This window comes from Globicephala melas, chromosome 17 (assembly GCF_963455315.2).
Source record: "Globicephala melas chromosome 17, mGloMel1.2, whole genome shotgun sequence".
NCBI classification, from domain to species: Eukaryota; Metazoa; Chordata; class Mammalia; order Artiodactyla; family Delphinidae; genus Globicephala; species Globicephala melas.
In genome coordinates, this window is record NC_083330.1 from 27,905,007 (window position 1) to 27,928,334 (window position 23,328).

At 37.9% G+C, this 23,328-nt stretch overlaps 2 protein-coding genes and 1 long non-coding RNA gene across 4 annotated transcripts in view; 2 read left to right on the forward strand and 1 right to left on the reverse strand.

The window, feature by feature from the left end:
• Window positions 1-1,827, forward strand: part of LRRCC1 (leucine rich repeat and coiled-coil centrosomal protein 1) — a 34,723-nt gene extending 32,896 nt beyond the window's left edge. For both annotated transcript variants that reach the window (XM_030839223.3, XM_030839217.3), the window contains exon 19: window positions 1,334-1,827. In XM_030839223.3, coding sequence (XP_030695083.1) covers window positions 1,334-1,456 — 123 coding nt within the window. In that variant the 3' untranslated portion in view covers window positions 1,457-1,827. The remainder of the gene's footprint in view (window positions 1-1,333) is intronic.
• Window positions 375-22,781, reverse strand: LOC132593808 (uncharacterized). The gene is made up of 3 exons (XR_009559687.1): window positions 22,609-22,781; window positions 3,100-3,156; window positions 375-2,841 (listed from the first exon to the last, which is right to left on the reverse strand). It is a non-coding gene; the product is annotated as an uncharacterized lncRNA (long non-coding RNA).
• E2F5 (E2F transcription factor 5) overlaps window positions 22,364-23,328 on the forward strand; it is a 29,120-nt gene continuing 28,155 nt past the window's right edge. Inside the window, exon 1 of the mRNA XM_030839225.3 lies at window positions 22,364-23,044. Coding sequence (XP_030695085.1) covers window positions 22,814-23,044 — 231 coding nt within the window. The 5' untranslated portion in view covers window positions 22,364-22,813. The remainder of the gene's footprint in view (window positions 23,045-23,328) is intronic.

Consider the following 23,328-nt stretch of genomic DNA (forward strand, 5'->3'; position numbering starts at 1 on the left):
GCTTTTTAATAATACATATGCATGTGCTTCCCCCTCAGACTTTCATTCACTAAGACTGGGATCAGACCCAGGTATTTTTCTCAACAGGTGCTTCTGATATGACCCCTCTGTTAAGATCCACTAGATGAGCAGACAGTTACAAATTTCCATTTTTCCCTGATTTTGAAGTAATAATAAGAAACAGATAAAAGTCTTTAAGACTGGAGATTTATAAATCAGCAACTGGAAAAGGAAAAGAGTTAATAGAAAAGGAAAGTGATACTTCATATATTATAATCAAGGTTGTATAATTAAATGACATTACTATCAGGAGTCTGTGTAACCAGAAAGGGGGATTTAGGTCTTTGGAAATAATCACAATGAATAAGGAAATATAACTTGTTCAAAATTTAGTTCTTTATTTCATTTCAAGTTAACAGATGTTTCAGATATTTTATTTAAAATCTACCGATCGTTGAACAAGAGTACATTAGGTATTACTAAATAAAGTATAAAATTAGGCATTTAGCTAAAAGGAAAATACTGTGTTTGATTATGGACATCTTGCCAATATGATGTAATATCAAAGGGAGGTGTTTGTTAGAGAATAGAAAAATTTCACCAAAGCTTAAATGCGGTAATCATGAAAAAAAATTGTAAGGCATCACATAGAGGTGATCATTTAAATTAGGAAAAATGTTTTCAAAGGGAAAAAAATTAGGAAGTCTGTATTAGAGATTAGGAAGAGGGAAGTAAACAGAAAGGGATGATGATATTGGTAATACTCTCAGGAGTGTTGTATGATAGGAGAGAGAGTTTCAAGCAGAAATTAATAGTATCAAATACATTGAATCCTAGGAGAATGTAGGTTAACAATAAAATCATAAGATGATCTCTCAAAAATATGGTCATTTATAACCACCAACAGCAATTTTAGATGGAAACGGAGGTTGTTTCAGTTTTTAAAGTCAAATTCATGATTCAGCATTCATAATCAGCACAGGACAGTGGAAAGATTAAGTCAGAAGACTGGGTATCATCCAAATATGCTCCTGAGAAGCTACACAACTTGAACAAGTTTTCTAAATTATAAAATAGAGTTAAAATAAATTACCATGTGTTAATCACAAGAACCTATAAGAAATAAATGGATAATACACATGTAAGTACTTTGTATACAGTATAACATTTTCCCTATTAGTATTTGAACAAGTTAACATTTTATTAACCTCTGCTTTAAATGGACATCACAAAATACAAAATGTATAAGAATAAATTTTTCACTTTTTTGCATTTTTTAAAATACATTTTCATTAAGAAATGTAAATGTTATAAAATTTATATGTTGATTTAGGTTCATCAAGTTGAAGAAGAAATGCGTGGACTTCTGGAAGAAACATGCAAGAACAAAAAAGCAATGGAAATAAAAATTAAGCAACTTGCTTTTGCTCTAAATCAAATTCAGCAAGAAATGTGATGGTTCTGAGAATGGATTGAATTGAAATGAACCAGCAGACCTATTGTAAAAATGATTAAATATTGTGATAGTAGTAACTGCTATGACTTTGAAATGTCTTTTTCTACACATTTCATTCTGATTATATTTTAAAAGACTTGATCAAGTATTTATTAATTGTATATGTAGGGTTTTTTATAATAAGTTGTTGACAATTATGTGTATTAGAAAAACCTACCAAAATAACTAAACTTAAAACACTTTTTCTTGTTTCTGTGCTGTACATTGTTTGCTAATTACACATTTGCCTATGAGGGAAAGTATTTTAATATTGTTGTTAACCTTACTGTGTTGATGAAGAACTAATTATATTTATTGGTTGTCCTTTAGTTGACATAGCGCCATTCTTTTGAAAGGCTCATAAATGTAGCTAAAAAATATTTTAAATCTGTATAAGGGATGTGGTATTTTTAAGAATGCATATGTAAGTATCTCCACATCACTCATAATGACCCCTTTTTATATAATGCATATGACTTTTTCATTAAAGATTACATTTAAGGTTTTATAAACATTGTCTCAAGAGGAACACTTCCACTGTCATTCTCTCATTTTTACTTTTTAGTTACTATTTATGAAGAGAATTCTTATTTTGTAACTGGAAACGGTTTTCTTCCATTTCATATCAGTTCACTTATTACTATTTCACTTTTGTCATCTCTTATGTTCCTCTGTATTCAGAACAAAGATGTAAATACTATTCTCCTTACTATTTCTGAAAGAATATAATACCTAATTCTTAACTAATAGCCAGTGAACTAAGTTTTGAAAATTAAATGGAATCAGAAAAAATGTAAAGAGAGGGCCCCATTTTGTTATAGGCAAGATTTATACTGAAATCCGTGGGACATCAAGCATGTCAATATATGTAATGGGAGTCTGTGGAGGAGGGGAGGACATAAGAAATATTGGGGAAAATAATAGCTGAAAACTTACTAAATTTGATGAAAAAGATTAACCTACAGATTCAAGAACTTCAGTAAAACCCAGGATAAGCACAAAGAGAACCACACCTAGACACTTAAGAGTCAAACTGTTGGGAAAATCTTGAAAGCAGTGAGAAAATATGATTTATTTCATATAAAGAAACAATATAACTAACAGTTGACTTCTCATCAGAAATAATGGAGACCAGAAGTCAGTGAAAGACATATTTTAGGTACAGGAAGAAAAGGAACAGTAAATCAAGAATTCTACATCCAGGGCTCCCCTGGTGGCGCAGTGGTTGAGAGTCCGCCTGCCGATGCAGGGGACACGGGTTCGTGCCCCGGTCCGGGAAGATCCCCCACGGAGCAGCTGGGCCCGTGAGCCATGGCCGCTGAGCCTGCGCGTCCGGAGCCTGTGCTCTGCAATGGGAGAGGCCACAACAGTGAGAGGCCCATGTACCGCAAAAAAAAACAAACAAACAAAAAAAAAGAATTCTACATCCAACAATATTATCCCTCAGAATAAATGCAAAACAAATGAGACTAGAAGCAGTGGGCTGACAGAGTACTCAAAAAAAATTAGCTAAGAATCTTATATCCCACAAAACTATCTTTTAAACATGAAACCAAAATAAAGTCATTCCCAGGTAACAGAAAATGTGTTCCTACCAGACCCACCTTACAACAAAGGCTGAAGGAAGTTCTTAAGGCTTCAGATCCTTTCAGAAGGTGACCCTAGAGAGTAATTTGAATACACATGAGAAGAAAAAAACACCAGTAAAGGTAATTATAAAAGAATATAAATACATATTTCTTTTCCTTTCATCCCTTAGCTGATTAAAAAAGCAAATATGTAAAACAATGTATAATTGTATTATTGGGAGTAAAACAAAATGTAATATTTCTCAATATCAGCACAAAGGTGGGTGAAAGCAAAGCTGTACGGAAGCAAGGAAGTAACAGGAGACAGTAACTTGAAATCACAGGAACAAGTGACACCAGTAATAAATATGAAAATGTAACTATATATATTTGCTCTTCTTAGACTTTAAGTTATATAAAACAACTATAAAAACAGTTGCAATTATAAAATTGATGTAACATGTATAACAGAAAGCACAAAAAGAGGAAGAGAATAGAGCTATATAGAAGATTCTATATTTCATTGAAACTGGGTTAGTATAAATCTGTTGTATATTCTGATAAGGTAGATATAAGCCCTTGTGAAGCCATTAAGGAAGTAACTCAAAATAAATAACTAAAAAATAGAATTAAAATGTTATACTAGAAAATATTTGTGTAATACAAAAGAAGCAGAAGTAGAGCAATAAAGTATAAAGCAATTATTAAATGCAATAAAAAAGACCAGATGTTTAGAAAACAAAAAATGGCAGAAATAAGTTCAACTCATGTATAATTCAACTACATCAATAATTATGTTGTGTGACTGGATTAAATAATCCAAAAGACAAAAATAGACAAGAAAACAAGATCCAGCTGTGTGTTGCCTACAAGACACTTTCAAATATGCAAATAGGTTGAAAGTAAAAGAACAGAAAAAGATATGTAAATAGCAACCATAAGAAAGATGGAGTGGCTATACTAATAGACAAAATAGACTTTGAAACAAAAATGTACTAGTAGGAAAGATGATAAAATGTCAATTTATCAGGAATGTATAATAATTATTAACATGGATGTACCTACTGGCATATTCCCAAAATTCATGAAGCAAAACTGACAGGCTTGAAGGGAAAAAAAGGTAATTCAACAGTAACAGAAAATTCAATACTTCACTTTCAATAATGGATAGAACAATGAGGCATGAGATCAACAAGAGAACAGAAGACTTCAACGACACGGTAAACCAACTAGGCCTAACAGACATCTGCAGGATGCTTTCAACAACAGCAGAATCTTTACATTCTTCTGAAGTGCACATGGAACGTTCTGCAGTATAGATTAGATGGAAGGTCAGAAAGCAAGCCTCAATGGATTTAGAAGTATTGAAATCACACAAAGTATGCTCTGTGACCACAGCAAACTGAAATTAGGAAGGAATAACAAATTTGGGGAATTTACAATTATGTGGAAATTAAACACACTCCTAAATAAGTACTGGATCAAAGAAGAAATCACAAGGGAAATTAGAAAAATTCTTTGAGGTGAATGGAAATGAAAAGAATAACAAAATTTATGAAATGTAACTAAAGTAGTTGTCAGAAGGAAATTTTTATCTGCAAGCAACTCCATTAAAAAAGAAGAAAAACCTGAAATTAATATCCTAACCTTCCACCTATAAATACTGGGAAAAGTGGAGCAAACTAAAGCCAAAGCAGACAGACTGAAGGAAATAAAAATTAGAGCAGAAATTAATGAAAATAGAAAAGCAACACAATCAGTGCACCTAAAATTTTGACTTTGAAAAATCTACAAAATAAACCTTGAGCTAAATTAATTCAGGATAAAAGGGCTCAAATTACTAAACTCAGGAATGAGCACAAGAAAATGATAATAATAATAAGGGTGGGAGGAAACTCTGGAAGTTGTTGAATATGTTTATGGCCTTAATGATGGTGATAGTTTCATGAGTTTATACTTACTCCCACTCATCAAATTGTACAGACTATGTACAGCTTTTGAATGTCAATCATACCTTAATACAGTGGTTTAAAATAAAAAGAAAGAACTCCATAGGCAATAGAATCAAAAAGAATAAAATTCTTAGGTATAAATTTAACAAAAGAAGTGCAAATCTCATACTCTGAAAACTACAAAACATGGTTGAAAGGAAACAAAGAAGACAATATTCATGGATTGGAAGATTTAAGGTGGTAATTCTCCCCAAATTCATCTACAGATTAAATGCAATCCCTACCAAAATCTCGGCTAGCTTATTTGCGTAAATTGACAACATGGTCTCTAAAATTCATACAGAAATTCAAGGGACCTAGACTATCAATCTTGAAAAAGTTGGAAAACTCACACTTCTTCATTTAAAATCTTACTAGAAAGGTACAGAGGGACAGCAGCCAAGATGGCAGAGTAAAAGGACCCTAAGCTCACCTCCTCTCAGGAGCACACAAAAATAACAAAAATCTGCAGAACAACCATCATTTAAAAAGACTGAAACCTACCAGAAAATATCATTTAAAAAGACTGAAACCTACCAGAACATATCCTCTATAGCTAAAGACATAAAGAAGGAACCACACTGAGACTGGCAGACTCATAATATAAAATCTCATCCCCCCTGCGTGGGTGATCCACAAACTGGAGAATAATTATATTACAGAGGTTCTCCCACAGGAATGAGAGTTCTGAGCCCCAGCCTGGGGTTCCAGCACTGTGAAGAGGAGTTCCCAGAGCATTCAGTTTTGAAGGCCAGCGGGGCTTAATTGCAGGAGCTCCACAGGATTGGGGGAAATAGAGACTTCACTCCTACAGGGCACACAAAATCTCATGCATACCAGGACCAAGGGCAAAAGCAGTAATTTGATAGGTGCCTGGGCCAGACCTACCTGCCGGTCTTGAAGCATCTCCTGGAGAGGTGGGGGGCAGCTCTTGCCCACCATGGGGACATAGGCACTGATGGCAGAGATATGGGGGAGCGTTCACAAAAAGACCACAAAACAAGTTCTATATGAACTCTCACTGGAGGGAGACATCTTGCTTGGGTCATTAGCACCAAGACCTGGCCCCACCCAACAACCTGTAGGCTCTAGTGCTGGAATGCCTCAGGCCAAACAAACTGAGTGGGGACACAGCCCCACCCATCAGCAGACAGGCTCCTAAGGACTTGCTGAGCCCACAGACACCTCTAGACACGCCCCTAGACATGGCCCTGCCCACCAGAGGACCAAGACCAACTCCAGCCCCTTGGGGGCAGGCACCAGCCCCTCCTGCTTAGAAGCCTGCACAAGTCTCTAGACCAGACCAGCTTCAACCACCAGGGGGCAGACACCAGAAGCAAGAAAACTAAAGTCCTACAGGCTGCAGACAGAGTCCACAAATGCAGGCCAGACACTATCCTGGGACCAGCTGGTCCCTAGCCATTGGGTGACAAGAGGGGAGTACACTGCTGGGATGCATAGGACATCTCCTACAGAGGGCCACTTCTCCAAGGTTGAGAAACATAAAAGGACTGCACTCTTAAAGGGCATGCACAAAATCTCACACACTCTGGGACCCAGTGCAAAAGCCGTGGTTTGAAAGGAGCCTGGGTGAGACCTAACCTACTTATGTTAGAGAGTTTACTAGAAAGGCAGAAGGCAACTGAGCTCACCCTAGAGACATAGACACTGGGGCAGCCATTTGAGGGAGCTCATTCTACCACATGGACACTGGTGCTGGCAAGCGCCAACTTGGAATCTTCCCTCTAGCTCATAAGCCTCAGGACCCAGCCCTGCCCCCATGCACCAGTCTATAGTCACCAACACTGGGACAACTCAGTAAGCAGGGACAAAGCCCCCTGCACACACACACCAGCATAGAAGCTGCCTTAAGACTCACTGAGCCCACAGCCTCCCCTGAACATGACCCTGCCACCAGAGGGCCAAGGAATTTGTCCCCACACACCAGTGTGCAGGCCTAGACCTGGGACCCCAGGGCCCTGCAACCAGAGACACTAGTATCCAGATCCACGTACCAGTGGGCAGGCACCAGCCCCAGAATCCCTGGCCTCACTTACCCATGAGCCTGCTCTAGCCTTGGGATCAGTCTCACAGACCAGAGGGCAGACACCAGCCCCAGGACAACTGCAGCCCCACAGCCTGTGGACCCAGCCCACCCACCAACAGCCCAGCCCCAGCCCTGGGACTGGCTGGGCCCTGGGCCTGCCCACCAGCAGGCCAACCCAAGCTTCAGAATACCCCAGACCCCACACCCAGGGGTGTCAGGAACCACTCCCATCCAATAACAGCTCTGGGACACCCTGGGCCCTGCAGGCAGAACTCAGGACATCGCTCTGCCTATGGGTAGGTCATCACTAGCTCCAGGACATGGCTTCACCCACCACTGGGCAGGAACCAACCCTGAGATCTCCTGGAAGCTGACAGCCCATCAGTGAGCGAGTACTAGCCGTCTGGGGTTCCACCACCAGCTACCTCATGACACAGCCTCAAAAACCAATGGTCAGCAGCCTCCAAACAAGGAGGGCCTGGCAACCAACTGGACCAGGGACCAGCCAGGCCTACCAGACTTCCCACAGTAGTCAGCCCACCACCACAGAAAGACCCAAGCAGCCCACATAGGGGGCACCCCTAGAGCATATAGCTCTTGTGACAAGAGTGGAGTGCACTGCTGGGATGCATAGCTACATCTCCTACAAAAGGCTACTGCTGCAAGCCTGGAAAATGTAACCAAACTACCAAATACAAGAAATAAAAACAGCAAGTTAGGCAAAATAAAGTGACAGAGGAACATGTTCCAAAAGAAGGAACAAGATAAAACCCCAGAAAAAGAAGTGAAATAGAGATAGGCAATCTACTTGGGAAAGAGTTCAGGGTAACAATTGTAAAGATGATCAAAGAACTCAGTAGAAGAGTGGATGCACAGATTGAGAAGTTAGAAGTATTTAACAACAAAGTGTTAGAAAATACAAATAACAACCAAACAAAGACCAAGACTACAATAACTGAAATAAAAAATACACTAGATGAAATCAACAGTAGACTAAATTATACAGAGGAAAGGATCAGCAAGCTGGAAGACAAGGTAATGGAAATCACTGACGCCAAACAAAAAAAAGAATGAGAAGAAATGAAGACAGTTTAAGAGACCTTTGGGACAACATCAAGTCTACTAACATTTGCATTATTGGGGTTCCAGAAGGAGAAGAGAGAGAGAAAGGGATTGAGAACATATTTGAAGACATAATAGCTAAAAAATGTCCTAACCTAGGAAAGGAAATAGACATCAAAGTCCAGGAAGCATGGAGAGTCCCAAACAATATTAACCCAAAGAGGAACAACACCAAGACACATTGTAATTAAAATGGAAAAATTAAAGATAAAGAGAGAATATTAAAAGCAACAAGGAAAACAAAAAATCTATAATAGATAACACACACACAAAAAGGAAAGAAATCCAGGTATAACACTCAAGATAGACACCAAATCACAAGAGAATAGAACAAAAGAAGACAAAAGGAACAACAACAAAAACCCCACAAAAATAATCCCACAACAATTCACAAAATGGCAATAAGAACATACATATCAATAATTACTTTAAAAGTAAATGGACTAAATGCTCCAATCAAAAGACATAGAGTGGTTGAATGAATACAAAATGAGACCCATATATATGTTGCTTACCAGAGACTCACTTCAGATCTAAAGACACACAGACTGAAAGTGAGGGCATGGAAGAAATTATTCCATGCAAATGGGAACCAAAAGAAAGCTGGAGTAGCAATACAAATATCAGAGAAAATGGACTTTAAAACAGACTGTTATAAGAAACAAAGAAGAACATTACTTAATGATGAAGGGATCAATCCAAGAAGATATGACAACTGTAAATACATATGCACCCAACACAGGAGAACCTAAATACATAAGGCAAACATTAACTAACATAAAGGGAGAAATTGACAGTAACACAATAATAGTAGGGGACTTAAAACTCTGCTTACATCAAGGGACAGATCACCCAGATAGAAAATCAATAAGGAAATACTGGCCTTAGAGGACACATTAGATCAGAAGAACTTAATAGATATACATGGAACATTCCACCTAAAAGCAGCAGAATACACATTCTTTTCAAAGGCACATAGAACATTCTCCAGGATGGACCACATGCTAGACCACAAAACAAGCCTTGGTAAATTTAAGAAAACTGAAACCATATCAAGCACATTTTCCAACCAAAATGCTATGAGACTAGGAATTAACTACAAGAAAAAAAAACCTGCAAAAAACACAAACATGTGGAGGCTAAATAATATGCTATCAAACAACCAATAGATCACTGAAGGCATCAAAGAGGAAATCAAAAAAATGTCTGAAAGATGAAAATGAAAACACAATGATCCAAAAGCTATGGGTTGCAGTAAGAGCAGATCTAAAAGACAAGTGTATAGTGATAAAAGCTTACCCAAGGAAACAAGAAAAATCTCAAATAAACAAACTAACCTTACACTTAAAGGATCTAGAAATAGAAGAACAAACAAAATCCAAAGTTAGTAGAAGGAAAGAATGCATAAAGATTAGAACAGAACTAAATGAAACAGAGACTAAAAAAATAGAGAAGATCAATGAAACTTAAAGCTGATTCTTTGAAAAGATAAACAAAATTGATAAACTTCTAGCCATCATGAAAAAAAGAGAGAGGGCCCAAATCAATAAAATCAGAAATGAAAAAGGAGAAGTTACAACCAACACCACAGAAATACAAAGGATCATAAGAGACTATTATTAACAACAATATGCCAACAAAATGGACAACTAGAGGAAATGGACAAATTCTTAGAAGTGTACAATCTCCCAAGACTGAACCAAGAAGAATTAGAAAATAGGAACAGACCAATTACCAGTAATGAAATTGAATCAGGAATTTTAAAACTCCCAACAAACAGAAGTCCAAGACCAGATGGCTTCACAGGTGACTTCTACCAAACATTTAGACAAGGGCTAACACCTATCCTTCTCAAACTATTCAAAAAAATTACAGAGAAACAAATGCTTCCAAACTCATTCTATGAGACCAGTGTCACACTGATACCAAAACCAGACAAAGATATCACAAAAAAGAAAATTACAGCCCAATATCCCTGATGAACATAGATGCAAAAATACTCAAGAAAATATTAGCAAAGTAAATCCAACAATATTTTGAAAGGATCATACACCATGATCAAGTGGGATTTTTCCCAGGGATGCAAAGATTATCAATATCCACAAATCAATCAATGGGACAAACCACAATAACAAACTGTAAGATAAAACCATATGATGATTTAAAAGATGTAGAAAAAGCTTTTGATAAAATTCAACATTTTTTATAACAAAAACTCTCCAGAAATTAGGCATAGAAGGAACATACCTCAGTATAATTAATAAAGGCTATATGTGATAAGCTCACAGCTAACATCATACTCAACAGTGAAAAACTGAAAGCATTTCCTCTAAGGTCAGGAACAAGACAAGGATGCCCACTTTCACCACTTTCACTTTTATTCAACATAGTATTGAAGTCCTAGCCATGGAAGTCAGACAAGAAAAAGAAATAAAGGGAATCCAAATTGGAAAGGAAGAAATAAAACTGTCACTTTGTGCAGACATTATGCTATAGAATTCCTTAAGATGCCTCCAGAAAACTACTAGAGCTCCACAATGAATTTGTTAAAGTTGCAGGACACAAAATTAATATACAGAAATTGGTTCCATTTCTATACACTAAGAGCAAGCAATCAGTAGGAGAAATTAAGGAAGCAATATTTACCATTGCTTCAAAAAGAATAAAATACCTACAAATAAACTTACCTAAAAAGGTAAAAAGAACTGTACTCAGAAAATTATAAGACACTAATGAAGGAAACTGAAAACAACAAAAACAGATGGAAAGATAAACCATGTTCATGGATTGGAAGAATTAATATTGTTAAAATGACCATACTGCCCAAGGCAATCTACGGATTCAATGCAACACCTATCAAAATACCAACAGCATTTTTCACAGAACTAGAACAAATAATCTAAAATTTTGTATGAAAACACAAAAGCCCCTGAATAGGCAAAACAATCTTAAGGAATAAGAACAGAGCTGGAGGAATCATGCTCCCGGACTTCAGACTATACTACAAAGCTACAATAATCAAAACAGTATGGTACTAGCCCAGAAAATAGACACATAGATCAATGGAACAGATTAGAGAACCCAGAAATAAACTCTCACACTTATGGTCAATTAATCTACAACAAAGGAGGCAAGAACATACAATGGTGAAAAGACAATCTCTTCAGTCAGTCGTGCTGGGAAAACTTGACAGCTACATGTAAAAGAATGAAATTAGAACATTTTCTCATACAAAAATGAACTCAAAATGGATTAAAGACGTAAATATCAGACCAGATACCATAAAACTCCTAGAGGAAAACATAGGCAGAACACTCTTTGACATATATCATAGCTACATGTAAAAGAATGAAATTAGAATATTTTCTCATACAAAACTGAACTCAAAATGGATTAAAGACCAAAATGTAAGACCAGATACCATAAAATTCCTAGAGGAAAACATAGGCAGAACACTCTTTGACATATATCATAGCAATATTTTTGTTTTGATCTGTTTCCTAAGGTAAAGTAAACAAAAGCAAAATTTAGCGAATAGAACCTAGCTAAATGTAAATGGTTTTGCACAGCAAAGGAAACCATCGACAAAATGAAAAGACAACCTACTGAATGGGAGAAAATATTTGTAAGTGATATGACCAATAAGGGGTTAATATCCAAAATATATAAACAGCTCATACAACTTGATATCAAACAAACAACCAGCCAAACCATTGATTAGAAAATGGGCAGAGGATTTGAATAGACATTTTTCCAAAGAAGACATACAGATGGCCAACAGGTACATGAAAAGATGTTCAACATCAATAATCATCAGAGAAATGCAAATCAAAACTACAATGAGATATCACCTCACACCTGCCAGAATAAACTATCATCAAAAAGATCACAAATAATAAATATTGGCAAGGATGTAGAGAAAAGGGAACCCATGTACACTGTTGATGGGACTGTAAATTGGTGTAGCCACTGTGGAAATCAGTTTGGAGGTTTCTCAAAAAACTAAAAATAGGGACTTCCCTGGTGGGCCAGTGGGTAATACTCTGCGCTCTCAATGCAGGGGTCCCTGGTTGGGGAACCATATCCCACATGCATCCTGCAACTAAGAGTCCACATGCTGCAACTAAGAAATCCACATGCCACAACTAAGAGCTCACATGCCACAACTAAGACCTAGCATGGCCAAAATAAATAAATAAAAAATAAATACATACTTTAAAAAAACTAAAAATAAAACTACCATATGATCCAGCAATTCCACTCCTGGGTATATATCCAAAGAAAATGAAAACACTAATTTAAAAGATACATACACTCCAATGTTGATAGCAGCATTATTTACAATAGCCAAAATAGGGGAGCAACTTAAGTGTCCATCACTAGATGAATGGATAAAGACAATATGGAATATATTTACTATGGAATACTACTCAGCCATAAAAAAGAATGAAATTTTGACATTTTTAATAACATGAATGGACCTGGTGCGTATTAGGCTTAGTGAAATGTTAGGCAGAGGAAGTCAAATATTGCTATGGTATCACATATATGGAATCTAAAAATAAAACAAACTTAGGGAATATAACATAATAGAAACAGACTCACAGTTATAGAAACAAACTAGTGGTAACCAGTGGGGAGAGGAAAGGGGGGTAGATAAGATAAGAGTAGATGATTAGAGATACAAACTACTATATATAAAATAAACTATAAGAATATATTATACAACATAGGGAATATAGCCAATATTTTATAATAACTATAAATGGAATATAATACCTTTTTAAAAATTAATTACTATGTTGTACACCTGAAACATATAATATTGTAAATCAAATATATCTCAATAAAAAAATCACAAAGTGTAGAAAATATTTTGAATTGGATGAAAATGAAAATAGAACATGGAAAACATTATGGGATGCAGCAAAACAATGTTTAGAGAGAAATTTATAGATTTAAATGCCTATGTTAGAAAGAAGGAAAGGTTTCAAATCAGTAATTTAAGTTTCCTTTTTAAGAAATCAGAAAGGGACTTCCCTGGTGGCACAGTGTTTAAGAATCCACCTGCCAATGCAGGGAACACGGGTTTGATCCCTGGTCCGGGAAGATTCCCACATGCTGCGGAGCAACTAAGCCCGTGTGCCACGAGTACTGAGCCCGCGCGCCACAGCTACTGAAGCCTGCATGCCCTAGAGCCCGCACACCACAACTACCGAAGCCCCTGTGCCTAGAGCATGTACTCTGCAACAAGCCGTCACAATGAGTAGCCCACACACTGCAACGAAGAGTAGTCCCTGCTCGCCACAGCTAGAGAAAGCCGGCATGCAGCAACGAAGACCCAATGCAGCCAAAAAAAAAAAAGAAAGAAAGAAAAGAAACCAGAAAAAGAAGATCCACTTAACCCCAAGGATAAAAATATTAAATCTCAGAGCAGAAATCAATCAAATAGAAAAGAAACAAAAAAAAGCAATAGAGAAACTAGCAATCAAACCAAAAGTTGGTTCTTTGAAAATATTTTCAAAAAATGATGCACTTTTAACAACTCTGGGCAATAAAGAAGAGAGAATAAAATTTTCTAAAATCAAGAATGAAGAAGGGTCAGCATTACAGACTCTAAAGATGCTAAAAAGGATTATAAGAAATATGATTAACAACTTTATGCTGACAAATTAGATGACTTAGTTGAACAAATTTTTGAAAAGATACAAATTACCAAAACTGACTCAAGAAAAAATAGAATATCTGAATAAACCTATAATAAGTAAACTGAATTCCTACAAAGAAAAGCTCAGGTTCAGACAACTTTGCCAGTGAATTCTGTAAAATATTTTAAAAATAAATAAAATCAGTCCATAGCCATACTCTTTCAGAAAAGAGAGAAGGAAAGAATAGTTCTCAACTCATTCAATATGGCGAGTAATAAGTTGATAATTTCTGGTGGCCATTAATTATAAATAATATTTATAAACTCACTTATAGTAAGTCTCTACTAATATGTACCCCCTATGATGTGTATGTCAATGTTAAAGAATGGCTTTGATGGCCACACCAGCCTGGATTTCTTCTCTGAACGATTAGATACTTGATATTTCACCTCTGACCGTACTGTTGGTGGTAGATGGCCATGTGCACTTCTTTCCTGTTAAAAGTCCCCTGTCCACAGTAGTCACTGTCAAGCTAATTATCAAGGAGACTTTTGTCTACTTCAACCTCCTGGAGGAAAGAGTAGTTCCTTAATATTGCGTGGATAGGTAAAAGTGAGGATACAAATCAACTGTGATCCATAGATATTGTTCAGCCAAATATCAGTCAGCCCCATTCATAAATCATCAAGTTTTTTGCCTGATGATGAGCTCAGCATGTGGTTGATCCCAATTTGTTAAAATAGATGATATAATATGAAGGGACACTTCAGGAAGATTTTGGAATCCTTAGTGTGCACTAAGGTAGCACATGCTCCATCAAGCTTGTCTAGTTATTACCATTTATCTAATCTTGATTATACCATTTCTACTAGCTGCTAGAGTACTAGGCTTACTTATCTGTGAGAAGGAAGAGCTAAGAGCCCTCAATTCATAACAGGCAGTTTAGGCCGTTGTGTGATACAGAAATGGGCTCTGTATTGACACATGCTGTGTGTGTGTGTGTGTGTGTGTGTGTGTGTGTGTGTGTGTGTGTGTGTGTGTGTGTGTGTGTGTGTGTGTGTGTGTGCCTTTTGTCTAAAGATGATTGAAAAGATGTTAGAGGTTTAAAAAATTATTTGACTTTCTGGGTCATGGGACCTGACCTAAGAAGGGTTGATTACAACTGAAGCTTATTCCTGAATCCAAAATCTTGATTTAAAAGTACCTCAGCTTGGGCTTCCCTGGTGGGGCAGTGGTTGAGAGTCCGCCTGCCGATGCAGGGGACATGGGTTCGTGCCCCGGTCTGGGAAGATCCCACATGCCGCGGAGCGGCTGGGCCCGTGAGCTATAGCCGCTGAGCCTGCGCGTCCGGAGCCTGCGCTCCACAATGGGAGAGGCCACAACAGTGAGAGGCCCACGTACTGCAAAAAAAAAAAAAAAAAAAAAAAGTACCTCAACTCAAATTTACTAGACTTCCAGCTTAACTAGTACATACAGCGCATCAAATTCCCAAGGCCAAGATATGCTGTCTCAAGGCTGCTGGCTCCGTCAAGGTTGGGATGTTAGGATAGAGGTTTCAGTTTAATATTCTGGAGTATAATTAGGAAAGATATTCTACCTTCTCTCATCCATTGGAATTCCAGTATGTTCACTTACATGGCAAGACCCTAAGTTTTTTGGAGGGATAACAATTTATCCCTTCTCCTTTTTGTTGAGATGTTAGTGAATAAGAAGTTGATATCTTGCTTCATTAAATCCTACTAACATTTAAATATCATCAATGCAGTTGATGATAGTAATGTCCTTAGGTTGATCTCATCATTGAAAGTCCCAGTAAATAAATCTGTGACAAATAGTAGGTGAATCCAGATTTTATAGGGGTGGGAGAGCAACATTGCCAAAGTTGTGATTGCTTAATTCAATTGGTAGACTTTTATCAAGAAATCTTGATATTCCATCTGATTTATGATTTATCAGCTGGCCATACTGGAGGATTGAAAGGAGATAGAGTGGAAATACCAAAGGTGGTCCTCAGTTATCTATTTTTTACTTCCTCTGGAGAGATGGTATTGCTGCTTACACCTAATGTACATGGCTTGAATCACAGTGATCAAAGGAGATATGACCAGCTAAACACATTTTATTAATATAATTGACTCAATTATGTTAAGTAAATGTAACCACTGCTTTTGTCCAAGTGTCTCCTCGGGAGTACATAAATTTAAGACAGCTGTTTTAGGGTGCCTAGATTCTGATTGAGTTCTTTCATTACAGCTCAGTCATGCTCTTATTCCCACCATCAGTGGCACAGCTTGGGTCTAAGTCAACAGTCTGACCCAACTGCTTCCCATCAGATAGCTCAAACCTTTTCCTTTCTAGAGCTCCCTACCAAATCTCTTACCCCATTATCACTCTTTGAGAGGTCTATTGAATCAGGCATACAGCCACCTACAAAGCAAAAGAAACAAACGTCTATTTATTAGAACTTATGAAACAAAAGCTAGAACCAATCCCCACCCTCAACCCTTACCTCAGGATCTAGCTGAGGATATGTTCAGGCTTTAAAGAAAGGGTAAGCATCCTTCCCACGTGGCCACTCTCTTTGGTTTGATATACATACTTAGAGGAAATTATATAGGGTGATCAGTCTGTGGGTCTTAACCTGAGTCTCACCAAATCAAAACACTCATTTCCAGGGGCTGCTGTACAGTTTTCCACCATGACTCCTACCAGGTTTTGGAAAGGAATTTAGAAGTATAGTTGTTACATCTGTAAGTAAACTGAATTTTTTCTTATACTTCCTTCAAGAAGTATATAAGCTGTAGTCTGCTTATATACACATGGATCTAAGTAAGAATGTGATTTATAATTGAGGTTGGATTTTTATTTTCCATTTTATCAAATTCTTGGAATACCTTTTACTTAAACCTAAGGAAATGGTTGTTCTTATAATCTTGAGAATTTGGAGTCTAGTTCAATATCATAAGAATTGTCAATATCTTTCTAGGATTTTGACTACTGTCTGGCAGTACTGCCCACAGTAGATAATTACTCTTGACTCACTTGATGGTTATATGCTTCCCAACCACCTCCCACCTTGCAGTAGGCTGTTCTCATAGCTGCCGCAACTTTCAATGGATTATCTTATTTTTGTTCCCCAGTTTTTCACTTCCATATACATACTGCTGTATTTGTTGGTAATGTACCTGTCTTGATTTTAGAGTCTGTTTTCTTAGGATGTGGTCCCCTGAGAGTAAGGGCACAGTGGGAGACTTTGAAGATTGGTCTATACCACTTCTTTCCATTATCCTTAAACCTTTGTGGGGAGGGGCTTCTTGACTGAAAGATATTTTCTTCTGGACAGTGGTGAAGAGAACACTAGTTTATACTTTCAAATCCTGGACTCTCCCTCCTACTCAGTGTTAACAATGCTGGCAGGTATCACCTACTATTTTGTAAACATTACTGATCTTATGAAATCTGTCTAGTTGCTCTCTTTACTGATAAAACCCACATAGCAATTCTGAACTTGGAGAGGAAATTCTTTGCGATGCATAATTGGCTAAAAACTAAAAGAGTAATTTAAGTTTTCTAAATTGTTTTCTTCCTGTCAGTTAAAAGATAAGTGTTTACCAAAGTTCAACTGATTATGATCATTGAATAAACTGACCATATAAAAATTGGCATAACATCGTTAATTTCACCTTCATGATTTTGGGGTTTCACACTACCCAAACTATTAGTTTCTTATCAGTTTTCCAAAAATGGACTTACTTTTAAAAATTAAATATCTCTTTTAGCCACAACTTAAATAACATAAATGAAATCACTAGTTTAATGTTTTGGTCATGTTTATTTTTAATTTTTGCCTAATCCACATTAAATTAATCATGAAAGTATTAAAATAACAAAAGATTTACCATGTATCAGCTACAGTCATTCTGTTAACACTAGTAATATGCATATCACACAATTACAAAAGACAGATAGATTGTTGGATGATCTACTGACTGAGGAAAGATACCAAAGGTAGTTTTTTTTTCCAGTTTACAAAACATTTTTTTTTCAGAGATTCTAAAAGCATGTATTATTTCATTTTGTAATGTGTATGGCTAACATGACTTAGTTGGGAGATATCCACTGAGAGTCTGAATTTAATTTTTGCTGAATAAATTCCTTAATTTTTATAAATGGCACACATATAATTAAATAAATAGGTATTTTTATAAATAAAATAGTCAATTACAGTAGAGCAAGATAGGATGGTACATTTATTAACATTAGATAATTCTAGGGTACCTATAATCATTATCTTGAGGGATTTATTTTAGAGTGCTTTATTTTTTCATTCTAGGGAATAGATGTGACACTACACAAGGAATTGAATGATGTGGGGACCATTCACTGGTGAGAAATTCTTTTGATAAAACCACTTTTGACTTAGAATTACTCTCTCGGTGATAAATTCAAAAATTGTCAACTCTAGGTTGACACAGGGTATTAGTTACCAAAGGGTTTGTATCAGAGCGTATGATTTTTAAGTTTGTGTCTTAATTAGGGCAATGTATTGTGAATAGGAGGTCTTTATGCTATGGCTTATTATTTGCACGGCAGTCATCTTGCTTTGGTAGTTTAGTGATAAACACTTTTACCTTACTGAAATTTCAAAAAAACAGTGTTATCAACAGTGTTTCCAGTGGGAGAGTTGCTGAGCAACTTGATTTTTCAGGAAGGTCTAAGTGACATACAGTTTCTGTAAATGTTTGACCATATTTACCTTCTATTTTTATACACAAGAGCAGTCAGAGGACTGTTCAGGTGTTAGTAAATAGAAGCTTCTAGTGTATATTAGTTGAGTTTATTTTTGTTACAACAAACTTGGATCTCTTGTTCTTACATTTGAATATGTGTGGTTGAAGTTCAAACCCCAACATCAAATCGTAAGTTTTAACTTAATGAAGATGAGAATTCGAATTTTCAGTCTGACTCTTCAAGAAGATTTAGAAGCAACTATTTGTTTCTTTTAATATCATGCCATATTTTTGAATGTAAGCTGCCTTCTGAATGTAAGCTTCCCTCTTTCGGTAAGCTGCCTTGATAGGGCAATAAGGTAGAGTATAAGTCACTAAATAAAATTTAAAATCTCTTTAATGTGTGTGAATTATATTTCTATAGGTGTTTGAATGTAATCTTCATTTCCCGTTTCTGCTTACAGGGTACACACTTCTGAAGTCAAGGTCTTTGGGTTATCTATCATATTATTACTATACCATGCAGGTTATAGGTAGGTAAAAAATAATGTTGTTTGTCATAATGTGACGATTAATAATCCTTGAAACATATGTGTTTACCTAATTTTTTTAATCTTGAAAATGCATAAGATAGATGTTTGTGTATTGTAAGATTTGGAAGGAAAAACAGAAAGCCAAATTTTATCTTCATTAACTTAGAACAGATTAAACAAGGGAGTAATAAAGCTGATGTAAGCAGCCTTTTGATGAAGTTTCTTAGCTCAAAGGAGACCTGAGAGTTGGAAGTTCCAACCTATCACTTCCAACTGATAGGCTCATGCATTTGAAAATCAGTACGCCACCATCAGTGAACAAAATAAAATTTGGTTGAATTTTCTTGAATAGTTAACTACTATATTATGACACAACTGCACATATATTAAACTGATCCTGGACTTCTATGAAAATAACATATGTGAAATTCCACAAATGTGACACTCAGTCCAGTGAACTATGGGCTAATAAGTCATTCCGTCGAATTCAAAACACTGAAGTTCTCCCTCCTACTCCTGAATTGGCTAAGCAGCTGCACTTCCAAAATGCATAAAAATAATGAAAATATAATCAGGAGCATATAAACAATATTATAATAGATCATAATATTTGCCCAGTTAATCCGGTGTAATTAGTCTGAATTTAACAAAGGATTACTGTCATGCATTTAGTACTACATAGGTCAATGCAATACGGTTTAGTTTAACTGGATTATTCTAGTGCACAAAAATCTTACCTACTTCTTGAGAATATGCTATGAGTCCTAACTTTTGATGGAAAGAATTATTAGGCTTTTGTCAGAATTGGTACAAAGAACTAGTGTAGCAATTGATAGCCATTTAGAGTTGTCTCCTTTATAGCCAAAAGGATACAGAAATCAAATTCAGAGTAATATACTTCAAACAGTGACCAATATCAGTTTCTTAAAGATTATTTATATTCTGATTTTTAAAAATCACATTTTAAAATAATTCATTAGCAGAAATTCCAAAAAGTTTCAAAATATTAAAAAGACTTTTGCATTATCAGGCTCTGATCTTTAGCAGTTTTAGGAAAAATGATATATTTTATTATTTTTCATTGTGTTATTCAGTGTTTCTCAAAGGGGTGACTGTGTGCATGAGAATTACCTGAAACTATCTGTGAAGAAATGCAGATTCCCAGGTCAAATTCTCATATCAAATGCTGATTTAATCTCTGAAATTTGGAAAAAAGAATCACATTTTTAACAAACACCATAGATGATTTTTCTCCTTAAAGTTCGGAAGCCACTGGTGTAAGTAATTTGTAGTTTCTCTGACAGACATAGGATTTTGAAGGCTAATTGAAATAGCTGCTAACTTGTGAATGTGCTTTAGTTGAATCCTACTGAGTTTAAACAAATGAAAAATTCATTGTGAAAAACACAAAAATATTGCAAAATAAATTTCAAATGACCTATTAGCATCATTAATAATAACTGCGTTGTAGAAAAACTTTAAAAACTGAAATTAAAAAGAACAATTAAAAAATTACCAAAATAGTTATTATGATTTAATACTACATGCTATGGAACAAATTGTGTCTCCCCCAAATTCATATGTTAAAGCCTTAACCACATTTGGAGAGAGAGCCTTCAAGAGGTATAGGTTTAGACGAGGTCACAGAGTGGGGCCCTCATGATGGGATTAGTACCCTTATAAGAAAAGACATCAGAGAACTTGTTTGCTCTCTCTCTCTCTGCTATGTGAGGACACAGAGAGAAGGTAGCTGTCTACAAGCCAGGAAGAGAGGCCTCACCAGAACCTGACCATGCTGGCATCCGAACTTCCAGACTCCAGAACTGTGAGAAAATAAATTTCTGTTGTTTAAGTCATCTTGTCTATGGTATTTTTGTTATGGCAGACCAAGCTAAGACACATATAAAAAAGTTTTTTAAAATAACAACTTTATTTTTATCAATTCCTGTCCCTGCATCTATAGCACAATGTTACCACTTCAAATTAAAACTAAAACCTCCTTAAGAAACACTATTGTATTTATTAATTCTATTAATTTATTAATAATAAATTAAAACTAATTTGCAAATTAATTTAATTTGTAAAATAATAATTTTGCTAATGGCAAATCACATAGCAGAACCCATTTTGAGATAACTTAAATTGAGTGGTTTTATTAATTGAATTTTTCATGTTTTACTAAAGATTTTTTTTTTTTTTTAGTTTGCGGTACGCGGGTCTCTCACTGTTGTGGCCTCTCCCGTTGCGGGGCACAGGCTCCGGACGCGCAGGCTCAGCGGCCATGGCTCACGGGCCCAGCCGCCCCGCGGCATGAGGGATTTTCCCGGACCGGGGCACCAACCCGTGTCCCCTGCATCGGCAGGCAGACTCTCAACCACTGCGCCACCAGGGAAGCCCTACTAAAGGTTTTTAATTTCAAGTTTTGCTTATAGAGTTCTTTGATTAAATAAAGGTTGTCTGGTTATTAATGAAGTTCTGTACCTATGAATTGGAAGCATAAATATTTTGTTATAAATGGTGTGTCCGGTTTTACTAGCTAATGCTGCTATTTCACTTCATTCCAGTGACCCTTTTTTGCTAGTTTATTGTTATTTTAAATTTAAAATATTTCTTGCATGAAACTTTCTTGATTAATTACCATCATATGGAATTTTCATTCACCTAATATTTATTGAGCATCTACTATATCCAAAGTGTTGTGTGTGACACCAACTCATTTAAAATTTAGTTCTGACTCTCGAGAGTTTGTAATCAAATGAGAAAAAACTTTTACCCAGATCTGTGTGTTATCCCATTTCCCATCAATAGTTTGGGGTATCACGAAACACAAGAACCTGCGGGTGCCTAATATTCTAAATAACACAATATAATTTGGTTTCAGTAAGGTATTACGAACACTGTTCTAAATGCAGGAGATCTGGAGTCCAGCGGCGAGTCTGAGCAATTCAGGACCTCTCCCTCCACACCCCAGTATCTCTACCTATGATTCCATGATTCTGTTTTTCCTGTATTTCAAATCTAAAAAGATAATCTATGGAATATAACCCTGCATTTGGTCCGAGTCACTGAAATATTTGCAAAGGATCCTAAAGCTCGAAAAGAGCAGACAGCAGAAACCGCCCAATCAAGGTAAGTGACCGAAGGCTAATCTCGTGTGGCTCCACGGACCCAGCGGCTCAGAAATTGATGGCCACACGGCAGGGTTTTTTCCTGCCCTGAAGCCCTTGTTTCCTCCCGGCGTTGCTGCGGGAGGTCGCCGCTCCCGGGGTCGGCTCGCCAACTGCAGGGAGGCAAGTGTGAAACCCAGTCACCGACGCTGCCCTCCTCTCCGCTCGCCCCTCCTTCCTACAGAAAAATGCGTTTCCAAGCAACGGCGGGCCGCGGCGTCACTTCCTGCCATTTAAACTCGGGTACCCACCCCTAGCCGCCCCTTCTTCTCGCTTCCACTCCCCCTCCCCTCGATCGTGGGCTTACTTCTCGCGTCCCCAGGCTCGGGGAGGGGGCGGAGGCCCGGCGCGCCGAGCGGCCCCCGGGCGGGTGGGCGCAGCGCACCTGTTGTTTGCAGGAGCCCGCGACCCTTCGTCCCGCCCTCGGCGGGCGGCGACGGCAGCGGCCGCCGCGGAGCCGACCCGGCAGGTGGCCGAGCGCGGGGGCCGCACCACCGCGGCGCGGGGACGCGATGGCGGCGGCCGAGCCCGCGGGCTCCGGGCAGCCGGCGCCGCAGGGCCAGGGGCAGGGCCAGCGGCCGCAGCCGCAGCAGTCCCAGGCGCAGCCCCCGCCGCCGCCGCCGCCGCCTCTCGGGGGCGGCGGGGGCGGCAGCAGCAGGCACGAGAAGAGCCTGGGACTGCTCACCACCAAGTTCGTGTCGCTGCTTCAGGAGGCCAAGGACGGCGTCCTGGATCTCAAAGCGGTGAGTGCGGGAGGCGGGGAGGGGGCGGACTTCCGAGCCCGCGGTCCTGGGAGAAGACCACCCCCTTGTCGCGTGGGTTGGGCGGCGCGGCGTGGACGCGCATCCCGGAGACCGGGAAACCCGCGAGCAGGGGCCACGTGGCCGGCGCCCAGGCCCTGGACGCCGGGATGGGGGAGGGACGCGGGACCAGGATGGCCCGGACCGACCGCGTTAACCAATGGGGCCCGGCGCTGCGCCGGGCTCTCGACAAAGAGCCCAGGAGCTCGGGCGCGCCCGCGTGGCTT